This window comes from Akebia trifoliata, chromosome 12 (assembly GCF_017979445.1).
Source record: "Akebia trifoliata isolate Shusen 1 chromosome 12, ASM1797944v1, whole genome shotgun sequence".
Classification (NCBI taxonomy): Eukaryota; Viridiplantae; Streptophyta; class Magnoliopsida; order Ranunculales; family Lardizabalaceae; genus Akebia; species Akebia trifoliata.
In genome coordinates, this window is record NC_141386.1 from 1,811,073 (window position 1) to 1,825,280 (window position 14,208).

At 34.1% G+C, this 14,208-nt stretch overlaps 1 protein-coding gene across 2 annotated transcripts; it reads left to right on the plus strand.

The window, feature by feature from the left end:
* Window positions 1–4,689: 4,689 nt before the first annotated feature.
* LOC147388533 (amino acid permease 8-like) lies at window positions 4,690–12,199 on the plus strand. Of its 2 annotated transcripts, XM_086418772.1 has the most exons (8): window positions 4,690–4,851; window positions 4,959–5,106; window positions 7,207–7,440; window positions 9,420–9,513; window positions 9,618–9,835; window positions 9,976–10,115; window positions 10,838–11,056; window positions 11,598–12,199. In XM_086418772.1, the coding sequence occupies exons 2-8, from the start codon at window positions 4,971–4,973 to the stop codon at window positions 12,006–12,008; spliced, it is 1,452 nt and encodes a 483-aa protein (XP_086274898.1). In that variant the 5' UTR covers window positions 4,690–4,851; window positions 4,959–4,970; the 3' UTR covers window positions 12,009–12,199. The 2 variants fall into 2 exon arrangements, with proteins under 2 accessions (XP_086274898.1, XP_086274897.1); XM_086418771.1 differs by lacking the exon at window positions 4,690–4,851 and having other exon boundaries at window positions 4,858–5,106.
* Window positions 12,200–14,208: the final 2,009 nt, after the last annotated feature.

Here is a 14,208-nt window from a genome sequence, read left to right on the forward strand (position 1 = left end):
TTCCCATATATATATATATATATATATATATATATATATATATAGGGAGGCGTTCAGCGCAAAACATTTTGACAAACATTTTGGCAAACAATTTTAAACCGTCAGATTTAACGCAGATGAACGGATCAGATTCAATTTGATTGTTTTATAAAATGTTTAAATTAATTACAGCGTCGTCCCTCATTTTTAACGTAATTAGTGCGACGTCGCTCTCCTCTTTCAAAATGTTTAAGTTAGTTAGCTGCTGCTCCAAAACCTTCGACATTAGCCACTGCTCCAAAACCTTCGATGTTAGCCATTGCTCCAAAACCTTCGACAGTGGCTAATGGGTCAGCTTCCTCTTAATTTCCTTTCTCCTGTCCTTACGAAGGGTGCAAGAAAGCCTACATTCATGTATAAAAGCTGAACATCCATTTGAATTGAAAGCATCTCGGTCATAATCCAGAAGAGAATGGCAAACATGTTCTTGAAATTGATAACGACATTGATGAAGGCAGTGATCAAGATGCTTATGCCAGAAAAAGTGGCCATATTAAGAATCCTAAACGAAGCAGACCCAAGCCGGCTTTGAAGACGCCCCTAATATGGATATAATGAAAAAGCATTGGTCAAGTAAAGCTGTGTCTGGAAAAGAAGATAGTGAGGAAACTGAATAGGATCGTGAAAATGTTGGAGATGATCAATGGAGGTATATGGAAAATGAGAGAGGGTTCGACAGAGGAGAAAGGGTTCAGTTCTGTCTAATAGAACCTTATTTCGTTCGATCCGTTCATCTGAGAGAGTGAGGTACTGTCGAGACTTGAGAGTGAGAATGAGAGAGTGAGGTACTGTCGAGACTCGAGAGTGAGAATGAGAGGGTTCGACAGAGGAGAAAGGGTTCGACAGAGTGAGATCGGACAGACGATTGAGAATGAGAGAGTGAGAGAGAGAGAGTTCTATCGTTGGTGAGAACGAGAACGAGATCAAACCAAGAGAGTTCGCGAGAGAGAGGTCGAGCGAGGGTTTGCGAGAATGAGAGAGGTCGAGCGAGGGTGAGAGAGAGAGAGAGAGAGGGTTTGAGAGAGAGAGAGAATGGAGAGTCTCACTCTCTGTTTTTTTTAGTTTAATGAGAGAGGGAGGTAACACTAAATAATGGAAAGTATAAGGATGGCGCTGTAATTAATTGAAAACGGATAAGTTATACGTTAAAACAGTGAAATAGAATCTGATCCGTTCATTTTCGTTAAATCGGACGGCGCCAAAATGTTTGTCAAAATGTTTTGCGCTGAACATTTCCCATATATATATATATATATATATATATGGGGGCGGTTCAAGGGCCATATGAGAAAACATATGAAAAAACTTTCGTTTTTCAAAATAAGAGTTAGAGGTTTTGGATTGAGCTGATTTTTTGCAAGGATGGTCACTATGATGAAAAGATCATCCTCACAAAAAATCAGCTCAATCAGAAACTTCTAAATCCATCAAAAGTGATTTACAAATTAGTGATAAAAATTGGTAAAAAATCGACGGTCCACATTCTAAATCACTTTTAATGGAGTTAGAAGTTTCAGATTGGACTGCTTTTTTTTTTTTTTGGATGATCTTCCCATCATAGAGATCATCCTCACAAAAAATCAGCTCAATCCAAAATTTCTAACCCATATTTTAAAATTTTATAAAAAACGAAAGTTTTTACATATGTTTTCTCATATGGCCCTTGAACCTGACCCTATATATATATAGGGTAGCGTTCAAGGGCAAACTTTTTGGCAAAACATTTTTCAAAACATGGGTTAGAGGTTTTGGAATGGGCTGATTTTTTGTGAGGATGATCTCTACGGTGAGGAGATCATCATCACCAAAAATCAGCCCATTCCAAAACTTCTACCCCCAGTTTTCAAGTTGAAAAATCGTGGACCGTCCATTTTTTGTAAATCATTTTTCATGGGGTTAGAAGTTTTCGAATGGGCTGATTTTTGGTGATGATGATCTCCTCACCGTAGAGATCATCCTCACCAAAAATCAGCCCATTCCAAAACCTCTAACCCATGTTTTGAAAAATATTTTGCCAAAAAGTTGGCCATTGAACGCCCCCCATATATATATATTATATATATATAATATATATATATGGGAAATGTTCAACACCCTAAGCTTTACCCTACACTTTAACAAACGTGTTTTGTCCTACATGGGTTAGAAGTTTTGGAATGGACTGATTTTTGGTGAGGATGATCTCTACGATTAGAAGATCATCCTCGCCAAAAATCAGCCCATTCCGAAATTTTTAGCCCCATGTTTACAAGTTGAAAAATCGTGGACCATCCATTTTTTGTAAACCATTTTTGATGAGGTTAGAAGTTTTGGAATGAGCTGATTTTTGGTGAAGATGATCTCCTCACCATAGAGATCATCTTCACCAAAAATTAGCCCATTCCAAAACTTCTAACCCATGTAGGACAAAACGCGTTTGTTAAAGTGTGTGGTAAAACTTAGGGTGCCGAACGGGACCCATATATATATATGGGAAATGTTCAACACCCTAAGTTTTACCCTACACTTTAACAAACGTGTTTTGTCCTACATGGGTTAGAAGTTTTGGAATGGGCTGAGAAGATCATCCTCACCAAAAATCAGCCCATTCCAAAAATTTTAGCCCCATGTTTACAAGTTGAAAAATTGTGAACCGTTTATTTTTTGTAAACCATTTTTGATGGGGTTAGAAGTTTTGGAATAAGCTGATTTTTGGTGAGGATGATCTCCTCACCAAAAATCAGCCTATTCCAAAACTTCTAACCCATGTAGGACAAAACACGTTTGTTAAAGTGTAGGGTAAAGCTTAGGGTGGAGAACGGGACCCTATATATATAGGGGGCGGTTTAAGGGACGTATAGAAAAACATATGTAAAAACAATGGTTTTTCAAAATATGGGTTAGAGCTTTTGGATTGAGCTGATTTTTTGCAAGTTTGATCACTATGATGAGAAGATCATCCTCACAAAAAATCAGCTCAATCAGAAACTTCTAAATCCATCAAAAGTGATTTACAAATTATTGACAAAAATTGTCAAAAAATCGACGATCCACGTTCTAAATCACTTTTAATGGGGTTAGAAATTTCAGATTGGACTGTTCTTTTTTTTTTTTTTCGGATGATCTTCCCATCATAGAGATTATCCTCACAAAAAATCACCTCAATCCGAAACTTCTAACCTATATTTTGAAATTTTATTAATGTTGCATTGTTTTTACATATGTTTTCTTATGCGTCCCTTGAACCTGACCCCATATATATATATATATATATATATATATATATATATATGAACAGCGTTCCTAAGACTCATATTGGGACTCACATTGCGACACACCGTTTTGTCTTATATGGGCAAAAATATTTGGAATGGGCTGATTTTTTGTGAGGATGATCTCTATGGTGAGGAGATCATCCTTGCCAAAAATCAGCTCATTATGAAATTTCTAGACCGTCCAATTTTTGTTGAAAAATTATAGACCGTCCAATTTTTGTAAATCAATTTTGATGGGGTTAGAAGTTTTGGAATGGGATGATTTTTTGCCAGGATGATCCCCTCATCACAGAGATCATCCTCATAAAAAATCAGCTCATTCCAAACATTTTTTCCCATATAAGACAAAACGGTGTGTCGCAATGTGAGTCTCAATATGAGTCTTAGGAACGTGACCCTATATATATATATATATATATAGGGTCACGTTCCTAAGACTCATATTGAGACTCACATTGCGACACACCGTTTTGTCTTATATGGGCAAAAATGTTTGGAATGAGCTGATTTTTTGTGAGGATGATCTCTGTGATGAGGGGATCATCCTGGCAAAAAATCATCCCATTCCAAAACTTCTAACCCCATCAAAATTGATTTACAAAAATTGGACGGTCTATAATTTTTCAACAAAAATTGGACGGTCTAGAAGTTTCATAATGAGCTGATTTTTGGCAAGGATGATCTCCTCACCATAGAGATCATCCTCACAAAAAATCAGCCCATTCCAAATATTTTTGTCCATATAAGACAAAACGGTGTGTCGCAATGTGAGTCCCAATATGAGTCTTAGGAACGCTGTTCATATATATATATATATATATATATATATATATATATATATATATATATATATATATATATATATATAGTTATTTAGTATAATATTAAAAAAATTATAAATTTTCATATTTAAATATAATATAAAATACAGTTTTTAAAAAAAAGTTGTGAACAAACTGAGATTTAATTCGAAAGAAATAGTGATTTAATCACGACTATTTTAAAAAAATGCTGATAACTTTATAATTTTTTTTTTTTTTCAGGATGATTTAAATCTTCTAAATCATAAATATATCTTTATCCGTTATGAATATATCTTTATCCGTTGCATTCACCGTTACAAATAGTTTGAATGGATGGCATTTCCAACCCACTTCATACGGTATCTACGTGACACGTTTTTATAGGACCATTAAATACATCGATAGGCGTGCAATATAGAAAACGGCTTGATTAGAAATTCGATGTTTCTAAAACCAACCAAAACATGCCACGCAAAATATCTTAGTTGATTCTCATATTTTTATATTATGTTAGTGAAATTCTGTTGAACTTTATTTGGGAATCTGTCTTTAATGACGTGTGTGCATTCCTACAAACTCGTTCTGCTTTTGGCATAAAAAGTGAATCTGGCTTCGTTCCACGTTTAAAAATTACAGATAGTCTACTTTCTCACTCTAATGTTACAGTTACCACTCGTAACTCGCCCCGAACCTATAAAAGAGAAATTTCTTCTTCTCTGTTTTAATTTCAGTCTCACAAGCTCCTCCTAGTAAACGTCTCTCTCTCTCTCTCCCTCTCTTAATTTATTTATTTTTTACATTTCTCCTGTTTGGAGCTCTAATACTGATTAGTTTGTCTTTTGTGCGAGAGAGAGATCTAAAGTGAGTCAGAGAAATGGATAGAACGATTCAAGATATTGAGTTGGGAACTAGAGACAATTTTGGTGGAGTGGTTAGTGAAACGGATTTGGATCCACGTAAAGGAGTCGAAGGAGATGAACTGGATGACGATGGCAAGCCAAAGAGAACTGGTATTTTTTTATTTTTTATTTTTTATTTTGAGATTTTTTACATATTAGAATTGTTCGAACGTGTGAAATGGGCTTCTAATTGGATGTCCTTGCACGTGTGATGAACTCTTTGTAGTGTAGAATTTGATTGCACGTGTGAGAACTGGCTACTTAAGTTTCTCACTCGTGCTGTCAAACGTGTGAGAGGTTCTAGTTTGTTCTTGTGGTCTAATATGTAGCCTCGTGTCTTCTACGGTGCACGGAAGACAGAGTTTCATTTAATTAGGACTGTTGATTCGATATGTGGTCATCGCTCTCTTAGTACAGCTGTGCACGTATTACCTGCAATGATTCCCTCAACATGGCGAAGGGCATGCAAGGGTACTTTCGTCATTAATCTTGGGGTCTGCTAACATGGACCTAGTGGTGGGATAACACATTAGTACCAGCCTAATCACATCCCACATTTGATCAAGAACCATCCAAATTGGAAAACCATATTTTGATGGGAAATCAAACTAACGTGAGCCCGGTTGTGAGGTTACACCAATCACAATCAAGTGTCATGGACCACAGAAGCCACAACCAATCACGGCTTCAAATGGGACAGACCCGGGTTGGATTTGGTTATATCCATATTCAAATCCAGTTTTTTATTTTTTTATTTTTTTTGATCCAATCAAATAAAACCAGATCCCACCCGAATAGCTTGATTCGGGTTGGGTGAATGTATAATAATTTTTTCCTACTTTATTTCTTTGCTAATTGTTATACTACTCCATTTTACCATTATAATCATTTTATTTTATGAAAATTCACATTGTATTAAAATGATAGAAAAATATATTTTGAAAAATATTAAAAATGTAAAATTCAAGGTAATATATTATAAGGGCCATCAAACCTTATTTGATCCATTTTTTATTCAATTCTACTGTAAGATCCAAACTCATTAAATTCACTATTCGAATCACTCAGATTTTGGGTAAAAAACAACCCATTTTAAGCCATAACAGTGATCCACTTAGAGAAAGCTCTCAGTGGTCCGACCCAATTTTGTAGAAAAATCGGTTGGCCCATGAACCTCCTTTTATTTTATTTTTTTAAAATTTTATTTTTCTTTAAAACTAAATGAAGGCAACTTTAAAAATAAACATAAATCGGTTCCACCACGACCAGACCAATTTTTTAATTCCGATTCAATCAAGGGTTCAGTTCGATCTAATGTTTCAACCGATCATATCTTATCGAATACTTGGACCACGCAATCTTGAACTCTACGATATCTATGAATGAGATCCAGACCCAATCCCAATTCAGTGGCCCAACATTGAGACTGGGTTGCATGGTAGGAAGGGCCACCTAACAGAGACTTGAGATAACTAGGTGAGGTCCATGTGGATAATATTTTTAGACCATCTAATATATAATGAATCATCCATGCCTTGAAGACCATTTTTACAAAATTTAAAGTCATTCTATATATTTTGCCGCATTAGAACTTGAATTGAATGTGAAGAATTTGGATTATTCATTTTAATTGTTAATTTAAGATAAATTTTTTAAACTGAGGATCCAATACAATGTCCCATTCCTGTAAAATAGGATGTGTGTCTATGTGGCACATTTTGGTTGGTGTTTAAAACACCTCGGACTCCTAATCAAGCCGTTCACGCAGCCCAATGCATTTGTTTCCTAATCAAATTGTGCCATGTAGATACCGTTCCTATCTATAGGAAAGGGACACAATATAGGATCTTGACGTAGTTTTTTTTAATATAGTTAATAATGTACTATATATGTTTTGTAATGATGATCTTTGTGTCACGAATGAATTAATGTATAACTCGATAATCTGAAATGTTATATATCCATACGACCCCATATGGTGCCTTATTGGCCCGACCCATTAATATCCTTAGTATTATCTAGCATTTAAGGTGATGGGTAATGAATTTTTTTGCTTTCATTCCAAAAGTATGCCTATATATTCTTCAATGTAATTCTGTTTGAAATCATGCCTTTTATTAATTCAAGTGCAAGTTAAAAAAAAAAAAGTAAAAAAATAATAATAATCATATTTAACGATTCTTCTATGGTTTTGATTTTGATGATCCACAGGAACTGTATGGACTGCCAGTGCACATATTATCACTGCGGTCATTGGCTCTGGCGTTCTATCATTGGCTTGGTGTTTAGCCCAACTTGGGTGGATCGCTGGACCCGTGGCTCTCATAATATTCTCCATCATTACCTTCTACACATCCAGTCTCTTAGCGGATTGTTACAGATCTCCAGATCCTGTCACTGGGAAGAGAAACTACACCTACATGGAGACAGTCCAGGCCAACTTAGGTATTCTAAGTGGAGTGCAATTTTGGAGACTGTAACAAGACCACACATTCCCATTGGTCCATGTGTATTGAAAAGAATCCCAATGTGCATAACATTGGTATTTTTGTAATTTTGAGATACCCTTCAATACATGTGGACCAATGGAAATGTGTGGGCTTGGTGGGTCTCCAAAATTGTACTCTTCTAAGTGATTATATTAAAAAGAGCAAAAAACAAGAGCTAGTGTACGTAGCATTTGCTATACCTCAATTACTCGTACTTTTAAAATTTTATAAAACTTTTACTATTTTTAGAATATTTCTGATGTTTCAAATAATGTTTTGAAATGTCTTGACATAGTTTCGATTTTTCTCTTAAATGGGACATTAGCTTGAGATGATATTTTAAACCATAACCAACCACATTTGAAATACCCTTCTTTTTTTTTTTTCCTTCAATTCTACAACAGTTGAAACATTTGTGATTTCATGATAGTTTGCAATCTACTACTTCAATTTCCATTTATAGAAACAAAAAATAAAATAAAATAAATAAAGAGAGAAAATGCTTCTTACATTGACCCCACCCCCTACTTTTATTATCGAGCGAAACATTTAATATCCAGTGAATATTTAAATTATTTGAGAATGTTTTAGATGACTCTAGACAATCTCATTTTTTCTCCTAATTGAGACGTAATTTGATCAAATGATATTTAAACCGTACCATATTTATTGTTCTCTACTGTTGAAATTCTTTTTTTTTTTTTTGGTCAATTTAAAATCATCGAAACATTTGTGATTAATTTCCTCAATAAAATTGTAGATACCATATTTGTTGTTCTCTACTATTATACTTTTCAATTTAATTACATATGTAAAAAACAAGAACTTGTATTTTAAGTGTTTCACAAAGAAAAAAAAAGGTGTTAATAGGTTATTATTAGCATTTGTAATACATCATACCCATAGTTTAAAATTTTGCACCCTCTTAAAATTTCATTTAGAATACAACATTGACTCTAAAACATTAAATATTTTTGAGATACTTCAGATTGTATGAGAATATTCTGAAATGTTTTAAGACAACTTCAATTTTTAACTTAATCGACACATTAGCTCAAAATGAGATTTAAACCTTCATCATACCATATGTGTTGATCTCTACTTTTAACGTACTTTTTTTTTCTCAATTTATAACCCGTGAAACATTTATGATTTTTGTAATAAAATTCTATTTTATTCAAGGATATAGTATGCACTTTACTATTGTATTTTCCAATTTAAATTCGTCGAAAAAAAAAAAAAAAAAAAAAAAACTGGTATCCTTTATTAAAAAGAAATGAAAAGAAAACATTAGCTACACTGATCCGGTGATCCTTACTTAGTAGGTTGAAGGTTCATACTGCCTCGAAATTTCAGCTAAGTTTGAAACGAAATTATTACCTTTAAACATTTTGGAATGTTTCAAAATGTCTCAAGACAATCTCAATTTTCCTCCTAACAAAGACATTAGATCGAGATGATGTTTAAAACCTTAAATATACCATATCTATTGCTCTCTACTATGGAAATACTTCTTTTTGCACTTGAAAATGACTAAAAAATCAGATTTTTAAATTTGAATGTGATGTTGATGCTACTTTTTAAGGTTATTAGTAGCAATATTCATAAATCGTTTCCATGTTATTATGTTTCATAACGTCTACAAATTTCAACTGAGACTATAAGAAACATTGACCAAGAAACGTTCAATGCCACGGGATTATTATAGAATGTCTAAGAATATTTTTGGAATATCTCCCAAGATAGTCTTGATTTTATTCTTAATTGGGACATTATTTCAAGATGAGAATTTCAATCATTTTTTTATTTTTTATTACAAGATTTAAAAATTGATCATACCATATCTATTGCTCTCTACTAAACAATTTTTTTTTTTTTTTCGGTTTAAATATTCCCAAACATTTGTGATTTTCTAAATAAAAATGTACATTTCAGGTGGAGCAAGGTACTTGTTCTGTGGGTTTATTCAATATTTCCAGATTATTGGGGTTGCAATTGGCTACACTATTACTGCATCCATAAGCATGGTGTAAGTTTTCTTAACTTTATTAGGAGAACATTATAAGTCATATTTCCCATTATCAACCAAATTAGACAAGATTACCAAATTTGTTAAGTTTTTCGTTGAATCAGGTCCATAGAAAAATCGAATTGCCACCACTTTAAAGGTCACGAAGCTCCATGCAACGCCTCTAACAATTTTTACACGATCTCATTTGGAATTATCGAGATCATCCTGTCTCAGATCCCGAACTTTCACAAGCTCTCATGGCTTTCCATTGTTGCAGCGATCATGTCTTTCGGTTACTCCCTCATCGGGGTGGCGCTTTCTTTAACAAAAATCATCTCTGGTGAGTCTTCCAGGTTCCTACTTCCTACAGCCATATATAATGGATGGGGTCGGTCTGAATTCGACCCAGTTATTAATCGGGTTGGATATGACCCGTACCCAAGATAGTTAGGATTCTAATTGTTGGAGGGTTTTCAACAGGGGAAAGAGGGAAGACTACTCTAGGAGGAGTACAAGTTGGGATGGATTTAACTCAATCACAAAAAATGTGGAACATGTTCAGTGCACTTGGTGACATTGCATTTGCCTACTCATTTTCCCTCATTTTGATTGAAATCCAAGTAAGTCAAATCAATGCTAAGATCTTCAGCGTGATCAAAAATCAAACTAGCCAACAAGACCATTCAATTAGTGGGCAACCACTTGGAAGAACATAGCTCAAAACACAATCAATTAAGAACAATTACCTTATAAATAGAGAATTTCTATTGACACCCCAAACTTTTATTTAGTAAACCCCAATTAATTTTATTTAAAAAAAAAAAACAATAATTAATTGGTTGAGAGTATCATTCTCTCATATTAGGAAAGAATGTTAGATTTGGATGTTTTTATTTTATTTTATGTCTTTGATGGAGAGATATTGAAGAGTGAAAGCATGAGATTAACATCAAAAGGTCGGGAGTAGAAGATGGTCGATGATGTCAACTTGTTCTTTTTGATAGGTTATTGTCAATAGTGGCAATTCAGGGCTTTATTAAGTTTTTGGTTGGGGTATAATAAGTGAAACTTGGGGTGCCAATAGAATTTTTCTATGAATATGATAGTTTAATTAGATCCCATCAAAAAGTTTTTCTTGTGATCAAACAGTGTATGGGCTTATGGTTGTTGGTGGTCCCTCAGATGTTCACTTTATTTTTTTGTTGTTGTTACATATGGTCTGTTTGATGTTCTTTCATTTAAAAACTGCTTTAAAGAATCACATTTGGTAACCATGTTGAAGAAGTGCAGTTGAAATATATTTAAAGAAGTTATATGTTTTGGCTTTCTTATGATCTGTCAGAACACAATAAGAGCACCAGCAGAGAACAAGCAGATGAAGAAGGCTAGCATGGTAGGCATAATTACAACCAGTCTGTTTTACTTGTCGAGCGGTTGTATTGGCTATGTGGCATTTGGAAATAATGCTCCCGGAAACTTATTGACCGGCTTCTATGAGCCCTTTTGGTTGGTTGATATCGCCAATATTTGCATCGTTATTCACTTAGTGGGTGCATTTCAGGTAACTCCCTTTCATTGTTGATATTTGAGATACGTCCCATGTTTCATGATTTAAAACAACACGGTAGTGACACAATAGCTAAATGTGCCAAAATGGGTTAAATAGGTTGATGTCCGTGACTTAGACACAAACCGTTTAATAATCATGTTAAATGGGTTGACACTATTGTGAACCAAACCCAGTTAGGCTTTACCCAAACCCATTAATTTTGTGTAGTTTTCAAGTCGTGTTCACAGGTTGTGCTAAGATTGCCACCTCTATCTAAGAGGTCGGTTGCCTCGCCCCTGTTAGTTAGGCTTATAGGTCTGGACACCCCCATAAAAAAAAAAACAAAAAAAAAAAATAAAAAACCATTAGGGTTTATATCATTCAAAATATAAAAGGACTATGATCATGATAATGCAAGTTATGATTCATCAGCTGATAAAAAAAACATCATATTTAATACCATCCTCATTTGCATCCACATTCTTTCACGTTTCATCAATAAAATGGTCGCCACCATCTTCATCAGTGTCACTCATTCATTGGCTTCTTACAGGTGTTTGCACAACCACTATTCGCGGTTGTTGAATCATGGGCTACCAAGAGGTTTAACAAATCAAAGTTCATAACAACTGACTACACAATAAAAATGGTAGGGAAGGGTTTAAAATTAAACTTATTTCGATTGGTTTGGAGATCGATATTTGTAGTGTTAGTAACTGTGATGGCCATGGCTATGCCCTTCTTCAATGACATCCTCGCATTCCTTGGTGCCATCGGATATTGGCCATTAACGGTTTACTTCCCCATACAAATGTACATTGCACAGAAGAAAATCGGGAGATTCACGTCGCGTTGGTTGGGGCTTCAGCTCCTTACCTTTGGTTGCTTCCTTGTTGCTTTGGCTGCAGCATGTGGAGCCATCCATGGTGTGATTAAGTCCCTTCATGTTTACAAGCCCTTTTGAAGAAACAAAAGATGTTATCATCTCCAAAAGCCGGAGAAGAGTTGAATAGGTTTGTTGCTACATTCTATAGAATTTAGTTTGATCAGTAGTTCATATGTACTTGAGTATTGAGTTTCAAGTATGTTTATATTTTCACATTTCTTTGAAGTGTAACCAAGATTGTCTTGCTAATGTTATTGTAAACCATGCAATCTTATTGTGTCGTTGCTTATGAGTTCTTGTTCAACCACCCTAGCAACCATGCATGGTTTAAAAATTGTCCCAAATTGAGAAGACGCCGTCTCAATGATGAGTAAGAAAATCAATGTGATTTGTGGTTCATATCGACTTGTCCAAGGTCCAAGAGGAATCTCGGATGAGCCAATAAAATCCAGTTGAGTTAACATCTAGGTTTTATTTATATTGTTAGTAAAATAATTAATCTTTTACTGATTTAAATATCTATATTATCCAAATAATGACATGGTGTTTGGATTGAGAGAAATGGAGAGAAGAGAAGAAAAAATAAATGAGTTTCTCTCTATTTCTCTTGTTTGGATTGTTAAGTGGGGAGGAGGGAGAAAAAATTAGAAAGAAAGAGAAGAGAAAAAAAAATGAATTTTCTCTCTCCAAAAGTGGAGAGAAATGAAGAGATACTTTTATAAAATATTTTATAATTCCAATTCTACTTCTAAATCTCTTTCAAGACATTTTAAAATTCCAAACTTGTCCTAATATCTCTTTGGTCATCCAAACCCATGTTACTTGGTTCGTTGGTTCGAATTTTGTGGTTCGCCAATCTAAAATGAACCCAATTTGTAGGGAGGTAGAGAAAATTCATTTTTGGGTTCGCTTTGGTTTCCTAGTTTGATTTGCTAGCTTGGTTCACTTGTGCATGTTTATAATTGAAGTATACAAGTTATAATTACAATTATAATATTAAAATTTTATAAGTTAAATAGAAATAAATTAGTAAAGTAATCTAAATTTTAAATATGAACAGTAAAAAAAAAAAAAAAATTGATTCGTCGAACCAAATTGGTTGGTTCACCAAATTTCATGCTTTGGTTCACTGAACCCAACCAAAATTCGGTGGATCCGTGGTTTGCTTGATTTTACAATTGATAATAATGAAACAAACGTCCATTACAATTTTATTTTTAGAGCTTAAATAAAGCTTTATACTCCTTATTGGGCACTACTTCCTATCACACTAGTACTTACTCAAAATATTAAAATGTTTAAAAATGATAAAATATAACATCTTTCCTACTTGCATAATGAACCCTAAACTAATTAAGTTTCAAATCAAACTAAAATTTTACCGTCATTAGTTTTAATGATGCATAACTATACTTGCAATGATATGCAGTGGGTTCGTCTCTCATCTTCTGCCCCCTTCTAAGGATATCTAAGCCCAACTTTATTATCTTTTCTCTATTATCTTTTTTTCAATAGTAACTCTCAAACTTTATTATCTTTCTTGTTCTATTCCTTAAAGAGAAAATTTTAGTATAATTATAGAGATGTGATAATCTGACACCCCCTTTGACCTACACCCAGCCTTTTACGCCTCCATCACAGAATCGTAGATCATTTGTCTTGAAATACACAAGAAAAAGATTTATGATTCTACATATCCCGAGGCAAATGATTTATGATTCTGTGATGAGGGCATATGTTAGAAGGAGGGGTGTTGGAAAATCATTAATCATAATTATAGGTAAAAAAAATTTAAATCAATAAAAATAATTATTGTTTTATAGCATGTATTTTTAAAATATAAGTCAATTTTTTTTTTATATAAATATAAATTTTATAAATTAAAAAGCAAAAAGGAGGCTGAGATAGCCCCCAAACATCAAGAAAAGAAAAACTACAAGAAAAGGAGAAAGAAATAAAAAATACAAGCCCACGAGGGACTACGAGTCGCAAATGTTTTCCCAATTAAAAACAAAGTCTTGGAAACACGCTCCCTCAAAGTTTTTACTCAACTTTGACCAAAGTAAGAGCAAACCCAAGATCTCTAAGATCACCGTGTGAGACGAGCTATCTTTGCTATGAAATACCCTGTTGTTGCGTTCTCTCCATAGACCCCAAGCAATTGCGAACGGTAGGATAGCTAATAGAAGTCTCTTTCTAGAATCGAAGATATTTAAACTCCAACCCTCCAGAAGCGTCCAAAAAGATGAAGAAAGTACCCAATCCACCTGAAAACGGG

Coding starts and splice junctions, on each gene's coding strand:
- LOC147388533 (XM_086418772.1), top strand. CDS start 4,971: ATGGATAGAACGATTCAAGATATTGAGTTGGGAACTAGAGACAATTTT. Junction 5,107..7,206: donor TGGCAAGCCAAAGAGAACTG/GTATTTTTTTAT, acceptor GATGATCCACAG/GAACTGTATGGACTGCCAGT. Junction 11,057..11,597: donor ACTTAGTGGGTGCATTTCAG/GTAACTCCCTTT, acceptor GGCTTCTTACAG/GTGTTTGCACAACCACTATT.